Source organism: Natrix helvetica (genome assembly GCF_964273705.1).
Source record: "Natrix helvetica genome assembly, chromosome: 2".
NCBI classification, from domain to species: domain Eukaryota; kingdom Metazoa; phylum Chordata; class Lepidosauria; order Squamata; family Natricidae; genus Natrix; species Natrix helvetica.
The window spans coordinates 263,850,708-263,872,594 of NC_138552.1; the positions used below are offsets into that span (position 1 = coordinate 263,850,708).

General features: G+C 37.8%; 1 protein-coding gene across 6 annotated transcripts in view; it reads right to left on the reverse strand.

Annotated features, from left to right (window-relative positions):
• Positions 1-16,828, reverse strand: part of XPO1 (exportin 1) — a 58,431-nt gene extending 41,603 nt beyond the window's left edge. The window contains exons 1-5 of one of the 6 annotated variants that reach the window (XM_081940707.1): positions 16,165-16,373; positions 14,976-15,001; positions 11,336-11,467; positions 8,676-8,777; positions 4,800-4,872 (exon numbers count right to left, since the gene is read on the reverse strand). In XM_081940707.1, the coding sequence (XP_081796833.1) occupies positions 4,800-4,872; positions 8,676-8,777; positions 11,336-11,461 (301 nt within the window). In that variant the 5' untranslated portion in view covers positions 11,462-11,467; positions 14,976-15,001; positions 16,165-16,373. The other 5 variants (XM_081940708.1, XM_081940709.1, XM_081940706.1 and 2 more) reach the window with 5 other exon arrangements.
• Between the last annotated feature and the right edge of the window lie 5,059 nt (positions 16,829-21,887).

Genomic DNA, 21,887 nt, shown 5'->3' on the forward strand with positions numbered 1-21,887 from the left:
CCAACATCTTCTTAAAGACTTCCAGTGTTGGGGCATTCACAACTTCTGGAGGCAAGCTGTTCCACTGATTAATTGTTCTCACTGTCAGGAAATTCCTCCTCAGTTCTAAATTGCTTCTCTCCTTGATTAGTTTCCACCCATTGCTTCTTGTTCTACCCTCAGGTGCTTTGGAGAATAGTTTGACTCCCTCTTCTTTGTGGCAACCTCTGAGATATTGGAATAATGCTATCATGTCTCCCCTAGTCCTTCTTTCTCTTAAGCTAAACATACCCAGTTCCTGCAACCGTTCTTCATATGTTTTAGACTCCAGGCCCCTAATCATCTTTGTTGCTCTTCTCTGCACTCTTTCTAGAGTCTCCACATCTTTTTTACATCGTGGCGACCAGAACTGAATGCAGTATTCCAAGTGTGGCCTTACCAAGGCATTATAAAGTGGTATTAACACTTCACGTGATCTTGATTCTATCCCTCTGTTGATGCAGCCTAGAAATGTGTTGGCTTTTTTGGCAGCTGCTGCACACTGCTGGCTCATATTTAAATGGTTGTCCACTAGGACTCCAAGATCCCTTTCACAGTTACTACTACTGAGCAAGGTATCACCTATACTGTACCTGTGCATTCCGTTTTTGTTGCCTAAATGTAGAACCTTACTCTTTTCACCACTGAATTTCATTTTATTAGATAGTGCCCAATGTTCAAGTTTGTCAAGATCCTTCTGTATCTTAAGCCTATCTTCTGGAGTGTTGGCTATTCCTGCCAGCTTGGTGTCATCTGCAAATTTGATGAGTTCCCCATTTATTCCCTCATCCAAATCATTGATGAAGATGTTGAAGAGTACTGGGCCTAAAACAGAGCCTTGGGGCACCTGCATATACAACACTTTATCATTCCTTAAATGAAGCATGGGATTATATCACAAATGTAAAATGCATTTGGTTTAAGGAGCTGCAGAAAGACGTTATGTACTTACACTCATGCACTCCAAATCAGTTTTTTACCTTAGAATCAAGTTTTAGACAAGTGATGGCAAACCTTTTTTCCCTCGGGTGCCAAAAGCATGAGCAAAAGAATTGCTGTCACAGTTATTCAAAAGAGCAGTGACACCCTGGCTCTTCACCTAGGTCTTTGGAGAAGAGAATGAGACTCCATGCTTTATTCCATTGGATCTGTCACTCTTGCTATCTTTTATTGATTTTATTGTAATTTCTTGGCTTTTGTGAACCACCTTGAGTCATTGGGAATTGGGCAGCATACAAGTTTAATAAATTACTATTATATTTATAATGCTAATGACTATTTGGATGAGACTTGCTAATGGCAGATATAATAGTGTAGTCTCAACCAGCAGTTTGTACAAATACAAAAAAATCCATTATTTGCAGGTATACCCTGAAAGTTCAATTAAACCAGCTGGAGTTTGCCACATTTAACAAAGCAAACTCCAACTGTTCTGGATAGCCTGAATTTCATTGAAACTCAACACAGATTCAAGTGTGTTGGCCGTAGAAACTAGTAGAGGAACAAACCTCTTAATCTGAAAAACGCTATGCAAATCTGAAAAACGTTGTGCAACGCACTATTATAACAGCAAAGAAAAACTGAAAATGTAACTCTTTGCCATTTTATTTAGTATTTATTTCTTTATTCATTAGCTTTGTGTGTCACACATCTCCTCTAGAGGTGATTCTATTATATAGAGGTCATAATAAAGTCCTGCAACATTCAGACAAACATGACATAGGAGATAGTGGCTCCTATAGCCCACATCTCCTTTTGCTGTCTCTAATTCACCTGAAATATTTCCAACTCACCTATAAAGCTCAAAATCTCTCCTTCCTACCCAGCACCTTTTGCTGTTCAGACTGCAGAGATGTCTCATAATCATAAGTCACATGGTGGTCATATAGTCAATGCCCATCTCCTTCCTCTTACAAACATGTTTGGGAGAAGTGTGGTCCACAATCAATTGAAAATTAATGCCTTTTGCCTGTCATTTCCCTTGGAATACCACCAGATATTTAAAAGCAATCTTTTGGCAATCTGGTAAATAAAACGCAAACATAATAGTACATGCAGACTGAATTCTCAGCAATCATAATACCTCTAGTGATTTAACCCTCACATCAAATCCCGGCAATATATTTTTCTAAAGTTATGCACTGGAATCTAGTGGTTTGATATATTTATTCAATTGGTTCTACTTCAATATAATCTCTATCAACTGCAATTTTTCCAGGTTTCAGAGAGGAAACTTTCCAAACCACACTTCCTACATGTAAAGACTGTGCACCACTGGCTTAGCATTCCTTTTATAAAATACAAAGACTTTGGATGAGTAGTTTTAGTTGATCAAACCTTAGGCCTACTATTTGCAAGTATACAGAAACATGACTATCTGACCAGCAATCTTCATTTTGAACAAAGGACATTCCCTTTTCTTTTTGACAATATGCAAGATTTTAGCATTTGTCTAAGTGCTTTCCAAGTGCTATGTAGATATAATTTGAAAAAATATAAATTTATCTAAAAGTTCTAAATTAAATAAACGTGATGTTAGTATTGGATGCACTAGGACAGTAATGGCGAACCTTTTTCTTACCGCATGCCAAAACTGTGCGGGCGCACGGTATCAGGTATGCACTATCGGGCACCCACCTATGCAATCTCCCCGCTCACCTGTGCCCCCCCGCAGATGCGCGCCCCCCTCCCCAGGCTCAGGTTTTCTTGAAGCCTGGGGAGGGAGAAAAACGGCCCCAAAGGGCCAACTGGAAGTTTGGAAATGATCCACGGGCTGGGGGAGGCTGTTTTCCCCCTCCCCAGGCTTCAGGAAAGCCTCTGGAGCCTAGGGAGAGTGAAAAACAGCCCCAACGGGCCAACCGGAAGTTAGTTCTTAAACTTCCGGTTGGGTTGTCTCCCCCCCCAAGCCTCCGGAGGCTTTCCTGAAGCCTGGGAGGGTGAAAAAGTAGCTCCAAATATGGCTCCACCTGCCACCTGTGGTACACGTGCCATAGGTTCACCATCACGGCACTAGGAACATATAAATTATAGGTATATTTATTGTCCTCAAACAGAACAACAAACTTTTATCTGCTGGATATTCTCTGCATTAAAAAGTATGTATAATCTATACTATATACAAGAGTCTTCATTATTATTCTTCTACAAATAAAATGTTTTCATCATGCCTTTGTTATTTTTATAAATAATTCAAGGCAGCAAACGTATCTAGTGTTCTTTCCTTCAAAGTCAGTCAGCTATCTTTCATGCGTAAGATGAACCTAGAACTTTCAGTTTCCTAGTATATAGAACTGTCAGACCCAATTGGTCCTCTATCTTCTATTTATCACTCCAGTAATAATTATATTCATATGAAGATTTACACAAGTAAATGAATAACATATACAAATAGTTTCAAAAAGTCCACTTCCAGTTTACAGCACATTTTGTCTTAGTCTATACCAGGGATGTCAAATTCTCACCATCGTCACATGACGGATCAGGACTTTTCCCTCCTTCACTAAACCGGGCATGGATGTGGCCAGCACGTGATGCATTCGGCCCGTGGGTCAGGAATTTGACAGCCCTGGTCTATACTATAAACTCAATTTTCTATTTAGTGTATCAGTTGAATTCAGTTTTTATGTAGGGACATTAGCTAATCAGTGTTCATTCTGGTATCTCTTCCACTAGCTTGCTGAAGCTCGTATAACACTGTAATGTAGATATTTATACCAGTCCTTCTGCTCTAACTTCAATTAAACAAGTAGGCAGACTAAATGCCAAAAATTGATATTATATGCAAGATAGCATGCAGGTTTTTTTTTGTATAGCACTAAAGTCAACTTATTTAATATAATACAGCTAATATAGGAACCAGAGGTGGTTTCAGCCGGTTCGGACTGGTTCACCTGAATTGGTAGTAGAAATTGCGGGTGGGCCCATCCACTTGCCCTGGCTCTATGCCGTTCTACGTAGGCACATTTCTGACGTTGTGTGCATGCGCGGAAGGCCATGCACATGCGTTGGCGTGTGCTCACATTTGCGAACTGGTAGGGAAAATAAGTGAGTACCATCCCTGATAGGAACCTCCTGCTTAACAAAAACCCATTAACAAATATTCTGCAAATATCAACTCTACCTTCCCATAACTTAAAGGGTAACACTGGGATATCGTGGCTTAACAAAACAACTTAGATGTTTTGGAGGGATTGCTGGCTTGTGTCTCCAAAGCACTGGAAAATATGTGGCTAATTTTTAATCGACATTTTTTATACACCAGTAATTTCTAAAGCAGCTATTCTTGACATTTATTTTACAAATTCATTTGTCAATGTTAAACAGTTGTCTTAACATAGGGTGGTATGATGTAAACAAGCGTTCCAGTGAGGACAGGTGAAGGAGAAAAGAAGAATGAAATCAATCATTACCATTTACTACACGCATGCTTTACAAGTAAACCTGGAGCTTGCTTTTCACAAACACAAATGGCAACTAGCTAATGAGGGTGTAATAGGTATGAATATTCACATTAGATTAGATTGAGTAACAACTCATTTGAACTTTTATGTTTTTTAGACAAATAGGAACTCAGAAGCAACAATAAACTTTGTAAGTAAATAAATAAATTAACATTAATCTGGCATTATATTATGATATATTCCTGTCACCTAATGCATTGAGAGTAGCTAGTTAGATACGACAGATCATACAAGACTAGAAAAGACTATACAATGATTAGAAAAAAATGAGATCTGCATTTTAAAGAACAATGTTATCAATCAATCAGAAAAAGTCTCTACCTTCACATTGGTTTCTTGGAAGGATCTTCCACCTTGTTTTTATCACATTTTCCAAGATCTGCAGGCCATAATACTGAAAATTGGAGAAGTGAAATATGTGAATATACTGGAGTTAACAACAACTTTCAGGATTCTCATTTGAGCTGACATCATTCACACTTTATTAAGATGTTGATCAAAAACAAATCTATCGCCCATTTACTAGTTTTTCCCATGCATTTTCCTCATTTTTCCTTTGCTAGTCTAAAGCCCTGCTGTTTGGTCATGATCACACCAGAGAGAAGCAAATAAAAAATGTTTTGGGAAGCCAAATTAATTATCTTTAGGGGAGAAAATCAGCAATCAACAAAAATCATGGCCTAAATGACTGTTTATAGCTTCCAAATATACAGCCATGTTTAGCAACTTGGATGTCTATGGGCTTTCTGTCATTTGAATTGTTAAGACTAGGGCTTAACATTAAATCCAGTAACACCTTCAAGAAAATGTGCTTCCTAAGAATTAATTGGTGTGTTTTTTAAAGAACAGCAAGACAATTCAAGTTTATTTCAAAGTACAATAATCTCTCCCCTATAACAGCCATATTTATAGTTTCAATATTAACTTTTGTATTCAGTCAAAAGTTCACCATTTCCATATATACCTTGAGGTTGTTTTACCTTCCAGGTAAGCCTGCCAACACATGTTTTGAAAGCAATGCATTTGTAGGGAATGAAAATTCTTCAACCCATTTTATTCCTTTTATCTCAGCATAAAAATATTCAATATGACCTCTATTATAACTTGCATAGAAATAAAAATATATTTAAAGAAATAGCACAGGACAGGAGGAAAAGGGGTCAAAGAGTTGCTGATAGTGAGAAGATGGGAGGCAATACCTGAAAGGCAAAATTAGGCTTCTGTAACAAGATGGCTGGTCAAGATTTGGCCACGAATAAAAGTTCTTCAATACTGTTAGTGTCTATACAAAATAGGGTAATTTTAATTTCAGCCAGAGGTATCATGTAAGATATTTTAAATGAATAGCACAATGTAGACTGTCCCAAACTACACTGTGTTTCCTGCAAAAGTTTTTGAGACTTGTTTTTAACTTTTCCTGTATTTCCCCCCTCAAAGTTAATTGTTTAATCTCTTTCAGAACTAATAAGCTATTCTACTTCCAGTGCAGAAGGTGGTAAAACATTTTAAATTTATAGCTGCAATCTAAAGTATTATAGTTATCTATGAATGTTGGGACAACACATTATCTATAGCAGTGGACTGTTGCTTGCTGTTTCTTCAGCAGGCCTCTCTGTTTTAAAAAAGAAAGAAAAAACATAATTACATCTAAAACTGAACAGCAGGTTGCTTTCTTGGCAATCAGAACTGATGCCAAAGAAACAGCAAGCAAATCTCTAGCAATTTGCAAGTCTCTTATTTCTCCTTCCTATTCCACAATGCATGCAACTTCTTTGTGCTACGGCCTAAATCTTAAATGAACAAACATTTCTATAGAACAGTGCTGGCATTCATGAAGTAACAGCATCCAGAGTAGCCAAAGCACCAGACATGAACAACAGAGTGTCATGACAAGACTTCACCTGTTACGATGATTCCCTCTAATCAAAATTGTACAGTAGATACCAGTGCAAGTATCTTTCTTGTTTTAATATTAGTTCCACTTCTCTTAAGACTAACTGGCTTCCAACAATAATTTCTGTCCCCGGAGAGGATACCCATCAGGGTAGCTGGTTACAGATCTAGGAGTTTCAGAAACAAGTTTTCAAATATTGACTACTACAGGGATACACAAAAAGCTGAAGAGTTTTTACAGCTCAAAAGTATAGCCACCTCATTGCTATCCTAAAACAAGATCCTAGAGACACAAAATGGCAGGAAGTATTGCTTTCTTCTTACTAATACAGAAAGATGCTTAGAATATCTCATGAATAGACTTCTGTTTCCCAAAATTTCACCCAAACATCTGGGGTAATAAGAGGGCACAGATATAAGGCTATTATCACATTACTCCATTCCATGGAAGCTGCTTAGCAGTTATGAGTACTTATGCATATAAAGCATGGGTATTTAGCTAAGGCATCTCTCAAAGTATCTACAACTGATTACTCTAACACTAAGGACTTATTTACAAGAAAATTACATTATATGCCCTTTCCCGGCTCACATAGTTAATGCAACTTTAGTTCAAATTATTCAAGAAAGCCCATAACACTATATTTTCATGTAGTGTGGAAGATGATACTAGTCTCTTTCACAAATGCACAGTTACATATATGCAAAGCAGGGCAAGCAGAAAGGCAAACAAGTTTTTCTTTACTTTTGTTATGCAAGTATTTACACTTAGTTCTAAAAATTAACAGAACTATGTGTTTTTTAGTAAAAAAAAAAAAACCAATGCCTACAATTGCTTTAAAAAGTTCTCAGGACCACCTACAAAAATTTATGTATATAAAATTGCTAGCTGCAAAACATACTCTATTGTATGTTATTCCAGGTCTCAAAAACATTTTCAAAATAAATGCTAAAGCATAATTACAAAAGATGGGACAGAAATAGCAAATTGACAAAATAATGTATCATGATCCCCATGGCAGAAATTTTTATGGGTCACTTATTCAATGTACCAACCCATTCCCTCCCACCACCCAAGAAACCAAAACAAGGAAAAAAAGCAATTGATGAACAGAATTCAGTTAAAGGGAATCAAAAGGGTAGACCTTGTGGAGGCCTGCCGTCAAAGCCTAGCTGTGTCAGTTGCACAGGAAGACACCCCTTTTCTTCCTATTACAAGCAATCAACATAATGGAACATTATGATTAATATCAGGTAGTGTTAACAGCTTTAAGAAAAAAAATGACTGCATAAAAGCCAAATGTCATAGTGCATAAATTTAGCACCAAATCATTTGCAATTTATGTAAATTGAAGAATTCTTTACCTGTTGCTTTCTTTCTGTTCCTCTAATCATCTCATTTTTCACAAGACAAATTTGTGTTTTAAAAAATACTGTTGATAAATCAACTTAAACATTAGTAATGTCTGTGAGTATAAAAAGCAAAGTTTACCAGGCAAGCAAACAGGCAAACATGGTTACTTAAATTTAGTACTTTGAGGAAGTTCTTAACCTTGTCCTAAAATTTACGAAGCCTTTTTTTTAAAAAAAGTAAGACTTTGATAAATATCATCCAAATTCTGTAGGAACTATTTGGAGCATGGCTGTACATTATCTAGAACAAGGTATAGCAAAGTATATGTGTGTGCACGCAAAGAACATGGCCATGCACATGTTTCTTCAGCTATATGACAACCACTTTAACATGTTTGACAATTTATATTTAAACCTCTAAATTTTCTAGATCAAAAACAACTGCAGAAGGCTGAGAAATGTCCACCACAGCCAGCCAATATCCTCATGATATGGCTTAACTGTATTACAAATAAGTATAAATTGTATTTAACAGAAGAAAGTATCTGGGGTGCCTAGCCTGTTTTAAACTACATGGAGTAATATCAATGTAAAAAAAAGAGGAACATACTTGCCCTCAGTTATGTGCATATGGCTTTCATTAATATAAATGAAAGCCAAACACAATCTTAACATGATCTAGCTATAAAATGTTATTACACTCAAATCTGTTCATATTCAAACCATAATTTTTACACCAATCCCATGTGACTCAAATTCTCAAGCCTTTTACAAGAAAAAGTAACCAATAACCTCATGGAAATACCATGTGATAGTATAGGGTTAAGTTAAAGAGATTTGCAGGAACAAGCAAAAAAAATATTAAACAAATACTAAAACTAAAAATTGAGATACCTTCCTCAAAGTCTGAATGGAAGAAAGAAAGAACTCAATTAAAAATCATGTACTTACTTTGGTGTTCATATTCTGAGAGAATTCCAAAATAGTATCAACTCTTGTCCAAGCATCAGGGTGTTCCTTTAAGTGAGTCAAGACTTCCTGTGCCATCCTTTGCTAAAAAGTTAAAACACAAATAATTAATACTGAAGTAGCATGCATGCATATGTAATTTCAGAATAGTGTTACCTAGATTTCAAATAGCCTATACACAAGGAATAGTTATTAAGTTCCAAAATCACAGATTTTTAAGATAAAAGTTAATGCATTCTACAGTGCTTTAATTAGCAAAAAAGTTCTATCAGGAAACCAGTATTTTCTTATAAATGGGGAAATTTATATAAGAGAGAGAGAGACTGACAGACGATTCTTCAAATATCTAGGCCTTATACATAAAGGCCCTCAGGACCAGCATTTTGAATTGCATCTGGAAAACTAAGGGAAAGTAGTACATTCACAAAACAGAGGTGCTACATGGGTATACTGTGGCATTGCTACATCTGTTTGTACCACTTTTCTGGAACAATGGAAACTTCAACTTTTAAGAATAGTCCCAAATAAAGTGCATAGCAATGTGCACATGTGAAGTAACCAAGACGTGATTGTAAGAAGTAAAGGGTATAATTGGCACGCAGACAGATTAGTCTGGCTTTCCTATCAAGCAGAAGCTGAAAATCCAGCTTCCTGAACTGCACATCTGTTCCATCTGGGGAACTGCAATTCCATTCAGAAAAAGAAATGGAAAATCCCTGGATTATTTTTTTTTATAACAAAAGTTTTATTGGTTTTTTTCAAATATTTTGGGGAAAAGGGTACATAAATGTGGGGAAAAAATTTGACAGCTACATCATACGGAAGGTGGTACTTCCCCAGAATCTTGCATCTCTTTCATATTTTATATATATCAAAATGTCATTGTTACATTCATATTAGCAGTTATTTTACTCAATTCTTTGACATCTTCAACCATACTTTATATCACTTCTACATTTCATTGTATTAGCAATTGCGATATGTTTTTAATTCATTTCTGTGACCTAAGTTTCATTGCTGTCTCCTCTCCCCTGTCTGTTGGCTGAGCCAGGGCTCCTCCCCCCTTCATGTCTTATGTGCCGTCTCTTGTTTCACCTAGGAGGTCCTTATGTTTTCCCATGAAGGCTTCTGCCTCCACCACTGTGTTAATTCTCTCTACCCCACTCCCAAAAAAATCAACAAGCCTGAAAATCCCTGGATTTTTGAGGGTCAAGTATCTATAACACCTTGGTCCTGCTAGGATTGATTTCAAGTCTGTTCCTCCTCATCTAGATCTCCACTGTATCTAGGAACTGACAATCTTGAAAGCCTCGTGCAGTCAGCCAAGGATCAAGATATATAATTGAGCATCAATACTGATGATGCCAGACTGATGCCCTCACTCAGTGGTCTTATATAGATGTTGAATCCTGGACACCTTGTAGATTGAGAACTTTGGACTTAATTTCTCCCCACCTGTCAAGTCAAACAGAAAGGAGAACCCCCAGAATACAGTACCTCCAACACTTAAATCTTATTAGTTGATTTCAAAATACAATGATCAATTGTATTCAAGACAGCTGGGAGACCCAAGACAGCCAAGATGGTTGCACCATTCTCTTTCAAGCTATGCCAGAGATCATCAACAAGTATGATCTATGCCATCTCAATTCTATGTCTTGGTATGAAACTTAATTGTAGAAAGGCCAGATAATCCATTTCTTCCAGGACCCCAGCCAATTTTCATCCAAAAGGGAAGGTTGGAAATTGGGCATTCAGGACTATTGGGTCCAGTGATGATTTCATTAGAGGTATCATTGTTCCCTCCAAGACTTCCCTCAGAGAGGAAGTCACCACGAGAGAGACCTAACAATCTCCACTAACAGAGGGACAAAAATCTAACAGGGGGCCAAGTTAACTAACCTAAAATTCATGTCTATTTCCTCAAGAGTTACAGAATCAAATTTTTCCCAGGTAAGTAAATAGGAACATGTTTCATTCACTACTGGATCACACAAACAATAACACTAAAAGAATGATCACCAAAGGTTTAAGTAAGCTATTGGCCTTCCAGTTCAAGTACTGTGATGCAATCTGTACTGAATTTGGGCATCAGCAGATTATATTAACATAAACTCCCTCTAAAGTGTTCTATGATTCTATTATTATAGTACAGGTAGTCCTCAACTTAAACCACAATTGAGCCCCAATTTGTTAAGTGTAACATTTCTTAAGTGAGTTTTGCCCCATTTTATGACCTTTCTTGCCACAGTTGTTAAGTGAATCACTGCAGTTGATAACTTAGTACCTGTTGTTAACCATCACATGACCTTGGGACACAGCAACGGTCATAAATATGAACCAGTTGTTAAGCATCTGAATTTTGATCACATGATCATGGGGATGCTGCAAAGGTCATAATTGAAAAACTGTCATAAGTCACATTTTTCAGTGCCGTTGTAACTCTGAAAGTGATAAATGAACTGGTGTAAGTTGAGGACTACCTGTGTATTATTACTGCAATATTCCTGCTTCTTCAGGTCTCTTTATTACAAGTTAAGCTATAAGGTCATTCTTAAAGAGAACAACTTGTTTCTTCCTTTGCAGATTTGAATATACTTAAATCCCGTAATGGATATCTAATTTCCAATCATGTACTCTACCTGGGCTCCTTCTCCATGATACAGGCAGTTCACCACATTATCCAACAGATTTATATCCAACTTCTGGTTGAAATCCAGCAGCTGCCGTGCTGCATGGTCTGCTAACATTGTCATAATTGCTGGCATAGATTACTGAAATTGTAAAAAAAAAAATCAAGTGAAAAGTAATTTTTAGTTTTCAAATATTCAGCAAGATATTTTACAAAGATGATTACATTTTAAATAATTGATGACTTTCTGAAGGGACCAAAATTAAATTCCAAATTATACATTTTTAAAATGGGATAACAGAGGGATTTCTTCTCAGCAGCTGGGCCGGCACAAAGACTAGAATGATTGGTGGACAGGTTGTTTCACCAAACCGTAAGATTAAATCATAACACTGATTGTTTGAACACTGTATGTTACGTGAATACACTGGTGACCCAGTTACTGAGATGAGAAACTGAAGTCTCTTCAATGTTATGTTCTTACAAAATAATAAACATTATACCCAAAATTAAGTTTGAATTTTAGTAATCTATCTTTATTGTAAATATTTATATTGATAAATAATGCAATTCATTTTCAGCGGAATCAAAGTACAACAACTTTTGAAAACTATAGAATTACAGCATTTGCCTTCTTCGTAAGCTTATTAAAATGATAAGCAGTTGGAAGCCTGTTGCCTGTTTAACATATTAAGGATTCCATTCCCAACTTTTAAAGGAAGAATCATGTGTGTGTGTGTGTGTGTGTGCATACTAACCCTACCCTATGCAAAAGTTCTACTTAAGTTAAATAGGACGTGTTCCCTGATTAAATATTAATAATAGTTTTCCTCTGATGCCCACCAGAAATATAGGTTACGATGCCTACTATATGTTGTCACTGATTATAACCAATTGAGGATGATGGAATTATAGTTCATCAGATTTCAGGACACTGAAAGGATTATGTTTATGACTGAGCCTTACCTATGTTCCAGTGGTTCATATTGTTTTGGAAATGGTCCCATTACTATTTTCTATTGGAATCCATAATACAAATGCGTAAAGAAATAATAACTAAACAGATGATTATGTTGAGGTCGTTTAAATTTGGCAAAACAAGGCTGCAATCTCATTCATTCACTCTCAAACCCCCCTATTGAATTCAGCAGGCCTAACCTTTTAGGATTGAACTTTAAATATCCCTAGAGTACTCTTATAGTAAATTGTATATACCTTCTGCTACTAAGTACAAAATGTCACCAACTACACCTGTCCAAATGTGATGTTTACGTATAACAGATATAGAATTTCTATGCTATTGGAAATGACATCTTTACTTAGTTTGACAGAACAATTTTCCTCATATCACTGTCCAAAATTAAACATGTTTTTCAATATCTAGTTACACTTTTCTCAGGTATTTAATTTAATTCTATAGTTCTAAGTGTCAACAAGTACTATTTCCATTCCTGGTTATACTTTTTCTTGAGCAGTTTAAACGCACATAGAAGCTTTGTAGTGGACACTTGCATGCAATTTCCACTGATGCTTACTTTTCCTTTAAGAAAAATCTATTTTCTTAACTAAGCTTGGAGTAGTGGTCAGGCTAGAAACTGAGAAAACATGAGTTTTAGTCCCACCTTAGGCACAAAGTTAGATGGATGACCTTGGGCAGTTACTTTCCTTAGGTAGGAGGCAATGGCAAATCAGTTCTGAAAAAGCTTGCCAAAAAAACTGGAGGGCTATCCAGGCAGTCTCAGAGAATTGGTATGACTAAACAGAAGAAAAAACTTTACTATCGCAGAAGAACCAGTCATATGATATGATTGCATATTATAAACTTAATCAATGGAATGGAAACATTCTTACCACATGAGCTCATTAAAATGATGTAGCTGCTTCTAATAGACAGTACAAAAAGGCAGATACCTCACCACTGTAAGATCTAGATACTTTAAAGTTAATGTTGCATATATTTACTAATTGCAAAAGATAATTAAAGTGAAAAAAAACTCTTAAAATTGCAAGCTTAAAAATTAGACATAATTTAACTTAATTATTCAAATCAGTATATCTAATTTATCTGTAATATGTATACTTCGAATAATTTGAAGAGAGAATGCAATACCATTTGAAATAAATTTGGACAATCATCTTTCAATGTTCAGAGTTAACAAACTTACAATTTAAGAATAACTATCTCTCTTCACTTCATTTCTTAATTCCATTAACTTCAATTCAGCACAACCAATTCATCTTTAGTTATCAGTGTGGTGCTACTAAATGTAGGCCTCCCTAAGTTTTATATTTGTTAACAATTAGGTACTTCGTATAAAATCTAGTTAGATAAGCTGTGTAAGATGAAAAACCTACAACGGAGTCCAAAATATAGTATTTAAGGACTGCAGTCTGCCCCTCCCATAGAGACGCTTCAGTAAGGTTTCCTCGGAACAAGAAATTAATTTAACAGAAAAATTAGCGAATTAAAGAACTTAAGGCTTAATCAGAAATAGGCCACTAACATAAACAGAGAAACCATACGCACATGGGATACATCCAAGGGAGACCGCTACGTTCACACTTATACACATACACACACCCATTGGTTAGGCCTTGGCTGCCGCCCTTCCCCAACAGACACGCTGCAGAACATGCGACATCCACGCTACTGACATACAACTGAGCTATAAATTGTTGAGTTTATTTGCAGAATTTTCCCAGAGAGATTTCGTTTTTCAGCACAGAGTGGACCACGCAGAGATTATTTCTTTTCCGCCCCAAGACCAATAAAGAGCACAGCAGGGCCGCTGCAGCCCCTCCCTCCTCTTTCCCTGCTTTCTATACAGGGCCCCCACGTGATCTAGGCGGACGTTTCAATACTGCTGCACGGAGACACACAAAAAATATTTCTGGAAACTTCCACTCCTAATAATTCAGAGATAACGCTCGTTCTTTTCTCTATCCGATCCCAGTCTCCCGCCTTATCCTTCATCTACCTATAAGAAAAGGTCCTCCTTTCATCTCCCGCCAGGCCCTTCTCTCTCCCGCTTACGTTTTAGTATCCAGCTCGTTTCCTAACCTACACTTGCTGCTTTGCTCCAGTCCCACCGCCATGCTCCAAGGATGGCCTAGGTTGCTGGAACCTGCTACATTCTCCTTCCCTCTCTGATTACTTTTATTTCCGATTTCCCAAGCATCTTCTTTGAACTTCGTCTTGCTCCAAAGCTGGCACCTATTGAAGCCCTATGTCTCTTGGAGATACACGCCCCTTTCTCTTTCTGCTTTCCATGTGGCTGCAAGTACAAGTCTTCAAGAACGACCCGCTTATATCTCTATATTACCAAAAAGCTTCGTACTTAGCACTCCCCATTTTTGTTTTCCTTGGAAACGGCAAGATGATCACACACCGTTTACTGTATAGTTTAGGCCTAGGTGATGAGAACCATTGTTTCAAATAAAAACTAAAATGCATTTGAGAATTGCTAAGCATAAAGCAATCTTTCCAGTAGATCTTTTCATATCTAACCCCTTCTACAAGAGTTCCAGTTGATTTCTCCGGGGATTGCTTTCCTCTACACCCCAACTTTCTTCAGCAAACCCCCTTTTCCCTCCCTTTCCAATTGAATGCCCCATGCACGTGTTTTCATTAATTAAAAGTTCTCACTTACCTAATTGAGTATCACAACTATTTCTTCTAGAGAGGCAAGTAGTGGAGAGGAGCAGTTAAAAAAAAAAGAAATCCAAGCAAATCTAAAAAGCACGAGGAGGAGGAGTGAAGAGATCTGTCCAGGCTTCCTTCCTTCTCAACTCCCCACCACACAGATACAAAAGAAAGGTATCCTTCTCTTTTCATAAGCAGTCCAAAAGTCATTCAAAGCCCACCCACCCTCCCCCCAACTCTCCGACTTACTAACAAATGGGGATGGAAAGGTGAATTACAAAAAAAAGGGCCGAGAGGGTAAACAACACACAAATCAGTTTCTGTTTCTTAAAGTTACAAATTCGCCCATAGAAAAAACCAGGGCTTGGCCGTCCATTCAAATGTGTACCCAAGTTTCACCCCCTTTTCCAACCACCCCGAAGAGACACACGAGGAGGGTGGGGATGCGATTTGATTCGAGGCAATTTCTTCCACCACCAGGCAAGAAAGAAGAGACTCTCTACCGGTTTCCCTCTCCCGCCCTTTCCTTAAAACCTTAAGTTGGAGGGGGCGTTTCTACACCCCTCCTCACATAAATAATACTTCTTATATATTAAAACACAGCGATTTTAAGGAGACTCCCTCACTGCCTCATTCAGGTAAGCAGTCAAGCAGAACACTGAAGTTGAGGGAGATCTGCCAATTTGGGAAAGGGGGGGGGGAATTAGGGGCCTACAACACTCCCACACCACGCTCCTTCCCACTACAAAATTAAATAGGCGGGGAAGCTAGGAAACGCTCACTTGGCTAGACACCCCCCACGCCTGTTTTGGGAGTCCCTAAAATTTTAAAAACTCAGAAGCACTTTCCAACCACCCGACTCTCGGGAATCAGTCAGACGGCCAGTCTTCGGCTGAGCTGCCTTCCCCTTTCTTTCCTCACGCTCTCACACTGCAAGGGTTGCTTCCCCCCCCCCCCTCAGTTCACTTCCATACCTAACCCCGTCCCTTCTATTTTAAACCCCTGCTTCTCTCCTCCTGCCAATCCACTCCTGCGCTTAATGAACCCCGCTCTGCTTCCTCGCACACGCGCGCCCTCCAGCAGTTCCTCCTCTCTCGCTCGCCCGCCCCTCCCCACACGGTAAAGGCGGCAAAGGAACCGAGTGCGTGGGGCGACTGCTTTTCTTTCTCTCGGACACAATCCCCCCTCGCTCTCACTCGCTCTTTCGTTTCCCCCCCGGCTCTCGCTTTCCTTCGTTGCTGCTGCTTCTCCTTCCGCTCTTCCCGCTCCTCCTCCTCTAGTGCCACAGACTCGGAACCGGCTCAAACCGGTTCAGACTGGGAGATTCCATCTCGGTTTAGTTTTCAGCCCATGGCGCCTCCGAGCGTGCGGGAGGGGAGGGGGGAAAGCCTCCACCCCAAGCCGCCCTGTCTTCCCATTGGCTCCAAGGAATGACGGAAAGAAGAGGAGGAGGGAGCTTCAAAGTAGAAGGGGAACCGCATACACACATACACCATCTAACGGGGTTATAGGCAAATAATAGGTCTCGGCGTTTCATTGGTTAACCGCGACATCCATCTTGCTTTCGAACGCGCGAAGCTCTTGTGGGGGAAGCCTAACTCTTTTCTTCCCCCTCGTTCTTACTCTTTCCGCAATACAGGAGTGGAGAAAAGTGGACGTACTGAAGTGCAAGAGAGAAGGGAAAGTAGCCGGTTTTTTATTGGAGCAGGAGGACCGTCTCTCTTATTGTTGTCCCGCCCCATCCCCACCTCTATTTCTTCCCGCCTCGACCTTTTTTTTTTCATGCCCCAATGTCTTCAAATAGCATTCACGAGGACTGGTTCTATACTTAAGCCTTACCTCTCATTGGGTGGCAGCTTTAGATGACGTCAGGAGGCGAGCTCGAGGCGAAGGAGACCGTTTACGGCAGAGCTCGGGGCGTCGTAATTGAATTGTGAGCGGAAGATGCTGAGGAGAAAGGAGGCGTTGGTTCAGGCGATGAGTAGAGATGAAGAGAAGACAGGAAGGAGAGCTGACTCCCTGTAGTTCAAAGGCGATGGTTCTTAGCATTTGGAAATTAAGATAACCGTGGAGTGTTCCTCTCTTTCTGAAGGAGTTGTTACGTTCATCTGCCAAACCGTCGAGGATTCTTGCGACACTTGCATCGTTAATCAGTTTATACCTTAGTCACCAAGGCTTAGCGTTTGAGCCTGGAAAGTACTCTTTGATTTCGGGCTTTTTGTGTTTACCCATGGAAACAAGGGAACAGTTGTCTCAATTGGTACTCTCCAGGAGGATTGGACTACAGATTTACCATGACTGGCTTAGTGGAAATTTAGTTCCGAGAATGTGCCATATTTATATTTTATTTGAATTGTTAGAACATTTTCTTCAAGAGGTTTTCTTCTGCTCCTTTTCTCCATTTGGTTTCACATGTCTTTATTTTTCTAAAAAAATACTAAACTTAAATAGCTTAATGTTAAGATTTCTTGCACAAATAGAACTTTCAAATATGTTAACTATATTAACAAGCACAGAATACGTTGTTGAGTAATTCTAAATTAATATCTGATCATGGATTGCTAGTGCACTAGGAGTATATAAATTGTGCATATTCAGTGAAATTACATGAAACTTGCTTAGCCTTACCTTCCCCATCAACTTCTCCATTATGTCTATTGGCCAACATTGTAGAATTCAAGTTGACATTGAAAGATTGTCTTAGCTTCCCTATGTGATCTATAAGATCTATAAACTGGCTAGCAATTAATAAGAAACTATTAACAATTATTTGTGCAACTTTTTAAATTTGCTTACTAATAAGGCTAACCTGTTTTCAAAATCTGCATATGCCAGACATTTTACAAAACCTTTGAATTTTACACAAGATCCGCATGCTTACATATGTTAAGTCTCTTATATTTTTGCCAACACTTTTGGCTTGCTTCTGGTATTGTTAGTTTATTTATTTTAAAAAGAATGACATAAAAAGTGATTACTAAAATAAATTTATTGCTTGCTAATGCTTATTTTCATTCTGAAGCCAATTTGGAAAATATTGAATAATAAGCATGTTTATATGTAATATTTTAACTTGTGCCTTTTTTCCTAGATATATAAATCTATTATCTTTGATATTTCTGGGTAACTGCTTAGATGGTGAATTTTACATTTTTTTTAAAAATATGTGAAATATAGGAAGTCCTTGATTTACTTTCTCAATCCCAAAAATTATGTTGTTAAGCAAAGCAGTTAAGTGAGTTTTGCCTTATTTTATGACCTTTCTTGTCACAGTTGTTAAATGAATCATTGTAGTTAAGTTAGTAACACAATTGTGAAGTGAATCTGGCTTCCCCATTGACTTTGCTTGTCAGAAGGTTGCAAAAGGTGATCACGTGTCCCTGGGACACTGCAGCTTCATAAATGAGTCAGTTGCAAAGCGTCTGAGTTTTGATCACATGACGATGGAAAAGCTGTAATGGTTGTGTAAAAAATGGTAGTAAGTCACTTTTTTTCAATGCCATAACCTTGAATAGTCACTAAATGAATTGTTGTAAGCTGAGGACTACCTGTAGACATGTTTGAGATGACAGCCAGGATTTTAATAATTTCCCTTAATGAAGCCTTTGAGTGATATTCTTAATAAATAGTTCAACATTTGAAAATATAATTGCTGTATTGCTTTGTTACATTAATAATTTAGAGTTTTTATCAAAAGTTCATAGGATTTTTCATAATACCTTGCTGTTTCAAGGTAACACTCAAGGCAGCCAAAAGGATAGAGATGGGGAGATAGGCAGGTGGGGGGAGTTGGAGGCAATCCCTTATCTGTGGGAAAGACTAAGACTGGAATTTCTTGGATTGCAGTGGGTCCTCAGCTAACAACCTGTAGAATTTGGTTAATGATGACAACGGATTGCCAGGATTGCTATTGCTAAGCAATGCAGTCATGTGATATCATGCTTTCTGACTACATTGTTAGCGAAGGAATTCTGATCCCAGTTGTGATAATAAATCATAAATTGAGGACTACCTGTAGTCTTCTCTCACCAAATATCAGTCAACCATATTTTAACTAACTTTTTAAATCTAAGAAATTACTATATTTTAAATTCAGATATATAATTAAAACAATCCATGTTTATATCTATAACCATACTGAAATATTCTCCAATAACTATATTACCTCTGGAGAAAATTTAAAGAATGTAAAATTGTCCTTGGATGATAGGTTGAACTTGACATCATTTCTTGTACCATATCTTTAAAAAAATAAACTTACTTTTGCTGTATTTGCATACATAAATCTATACAGGTTGATATCCAAAGAGCTACAGCTCTAGCTTTAGAAGGTTTTTTTTTTGAAGTTGGCATCTGTTTACCAGTTTGTATCCATTTATATAAAAGAGGAAGCATGATTTTTCCTGTGCTTGATACATGTATTTTGGAGAAAAATACAATCAGGTTTGTATAATGTACATGTTTTTGCTATTCTTTTATGTTTGATGGACATTAAAGCTTCTTCATTATTATAAAAGGTTTCTTATTTAACCACTTTAATTAATTTTACATTATAGTAATAGTAGTAGTAGTAGTTCTATTCTCATTTAAGTTATTCAGATATATTCTTCTCTCCCCATTCTTTCCTCTGTAAACCCTTCCCCTAATTTGATTTATTTCCATCTAACTACCTTTTAATATAATTTGGCATTAGAAATTTTCTTTTGAGACTTGATCAGTTGTAAGAACTTCAGGTATCTAAAATTGAAAGGCTTACAACATTAATTGGTTCCCTGATTCTCTATGAATTCTCATCATTTTTTAAGTTGTTAAATTAGTGACATGCAGTTTATTTTCTGGTATAAATTTCATAGATTGTCTGCATTTATAAGAAGAAGCTATGTTTTATTTCTAATCACTCAGCTTTAATGATGATTCTGAGTTCCAGGATCAAGTTCATACCACATAAAATACTATAGTTATACCTTCAACTAGCTCAAATGTAGTTTTGTTCTTGGTTAGTTTATTTTGCAAGTTTTGCAACTTCTTCAGTTCTACATTACTTTGAGACAAACGTATTCTGTGCCTTTTGTCACAGATTTGCATAACAGTGTTCCATTGTATTTACTTCTTTTTCAAATGATTTCTTTCACATAATTTGCCTTTTTGCAGCAGCCTACTATTGGGTTGATATTTTTATTTTACTTCTAATTTGCCCAATAATTGAAACTCTCTAAATGTATTACAGGTTATTTAAAATGTAAGGAATTTCTGAAAGCATAAAAGCAAAACAGTGAAAGAATAACATGCAATTAATAAATTGCATAAGGAAACTATATCTGGTATTCCAATATACGCACTTAAAATCAAACCAAAGAAAGATTTGGGAAATAGAGGAATATTTTTGCCTGGTGACAAATGTGTTGCTAAACATAATGGGGCATTCTGTAAACCACTGCCTAGAACAGGGGTGTCAAACTCATGTCACAGTGTCGTCTTTCCCCCCCTTCGCTAAACCCGGCATGGGCATGGCCAGTGCATGATGCATTCGGCCCGCGGACTGGGAGTTTGACAGCTCTGGCCTAGAAGCTCCTCTATTAACTTAATTTGATAAATTATCTTTATCAATAGGAATTTGCTCAACAAATGAGTTGCCTCTCAGCTCCCATTTATGTGATTATTAAAATGTTTTCCAGACATCCTTTAGTTTATTTTTTCCTGCCTCCCAATGGCCAATCTTTAAAAAAAGGATCCATAAGGAGTAAGAAGAAATCAGGGGAAAACCTGCTACAGTAATTCCTTCCCTCCAGAGGGCCATCAGAACACCAACTACTGTGTTTCCCCAAAAATATGCCCTACCCGAAAGTAAGTTCTAGCTACATTTTTACATGTGTGTCCAATGTAAGCCCTACCCCCAAATAAACCCTAGTTACAACCCTGCCCACTTCAGGGTACATGAGATGGGACTAGGTGCATGGGTAAAAATCTAGGGATGGTGATGGTGGAGCTCCCCTACTTACCAGGCCTCGTACACCCCAACACCTGCCTTGCCTTGCAGGCCTACTTTTGTAGCCACTTTCTGCTTGCACTCGTCACCCCGGGCCTCTGTTTTGCCATCATCTCTGTTGATGCGTGTGTCGCCCCTAACTCCGTTTTGCTGTCAGAGGCCCTTCTGGAAAGGCCTCTGCAGCCAATAAAGAAGCTCTGAATAGATCAGGAGCTCTATTATCGACTGCAGAGGTCTTTCCAGAAGGGTCTCTGACAGCGAATTGGAGGCCGGGGGCGATGCATGCGTCAATCCAGACCTCATTTCACGACTATAGCCTTTCCAGAAGGGCCTCTGATGGCAAAATGGAGGCCAAGGGCGACATGTGCGAGCAATGGCAAGCGGTTGCAGAAGACGTGGGCTGGCAACAGGCTCCTGCTGGGCAAGGCTGTTGGTGCTGCCACCGCGAGGTCAGTCAGTAATTAGACATTCCCTGAAAATAACACCTGGTTCCTTTTTTGGTGGCAAAAAATAAGACTGGATCTTATTTTCGAGCTAATATTGTATTTTGTGAAGAATTCTGAATTTCTTTTTGAAACTCTTTGCCTTTGCAGTCTAATTACCTTAAATAATTTTATTTTGTCAATAAACCTGGATACGTTTTAGATCATTTTTCAATAGTTTTTCCTTTACAGATTTTTGCACATGCTGTTTTTTATACTCCTTCTATTGTAAAAACTGGTCATTTATTACTTTTCCCTGCATTTTCCTCTGTAATATATATGGATTATCAATTCATAAGATAATTTTTCCTCATTCTCCCATGGTTGCTAAGTTTAACACATTGTAGTAAAAATCATTAATTTGCAACACATATTTAAACAAAATAAAAATCAGGCATTTTCTGTTTCAGATTTCAACTGATACATGTACTATTTTTTTTGTTTATTTTCA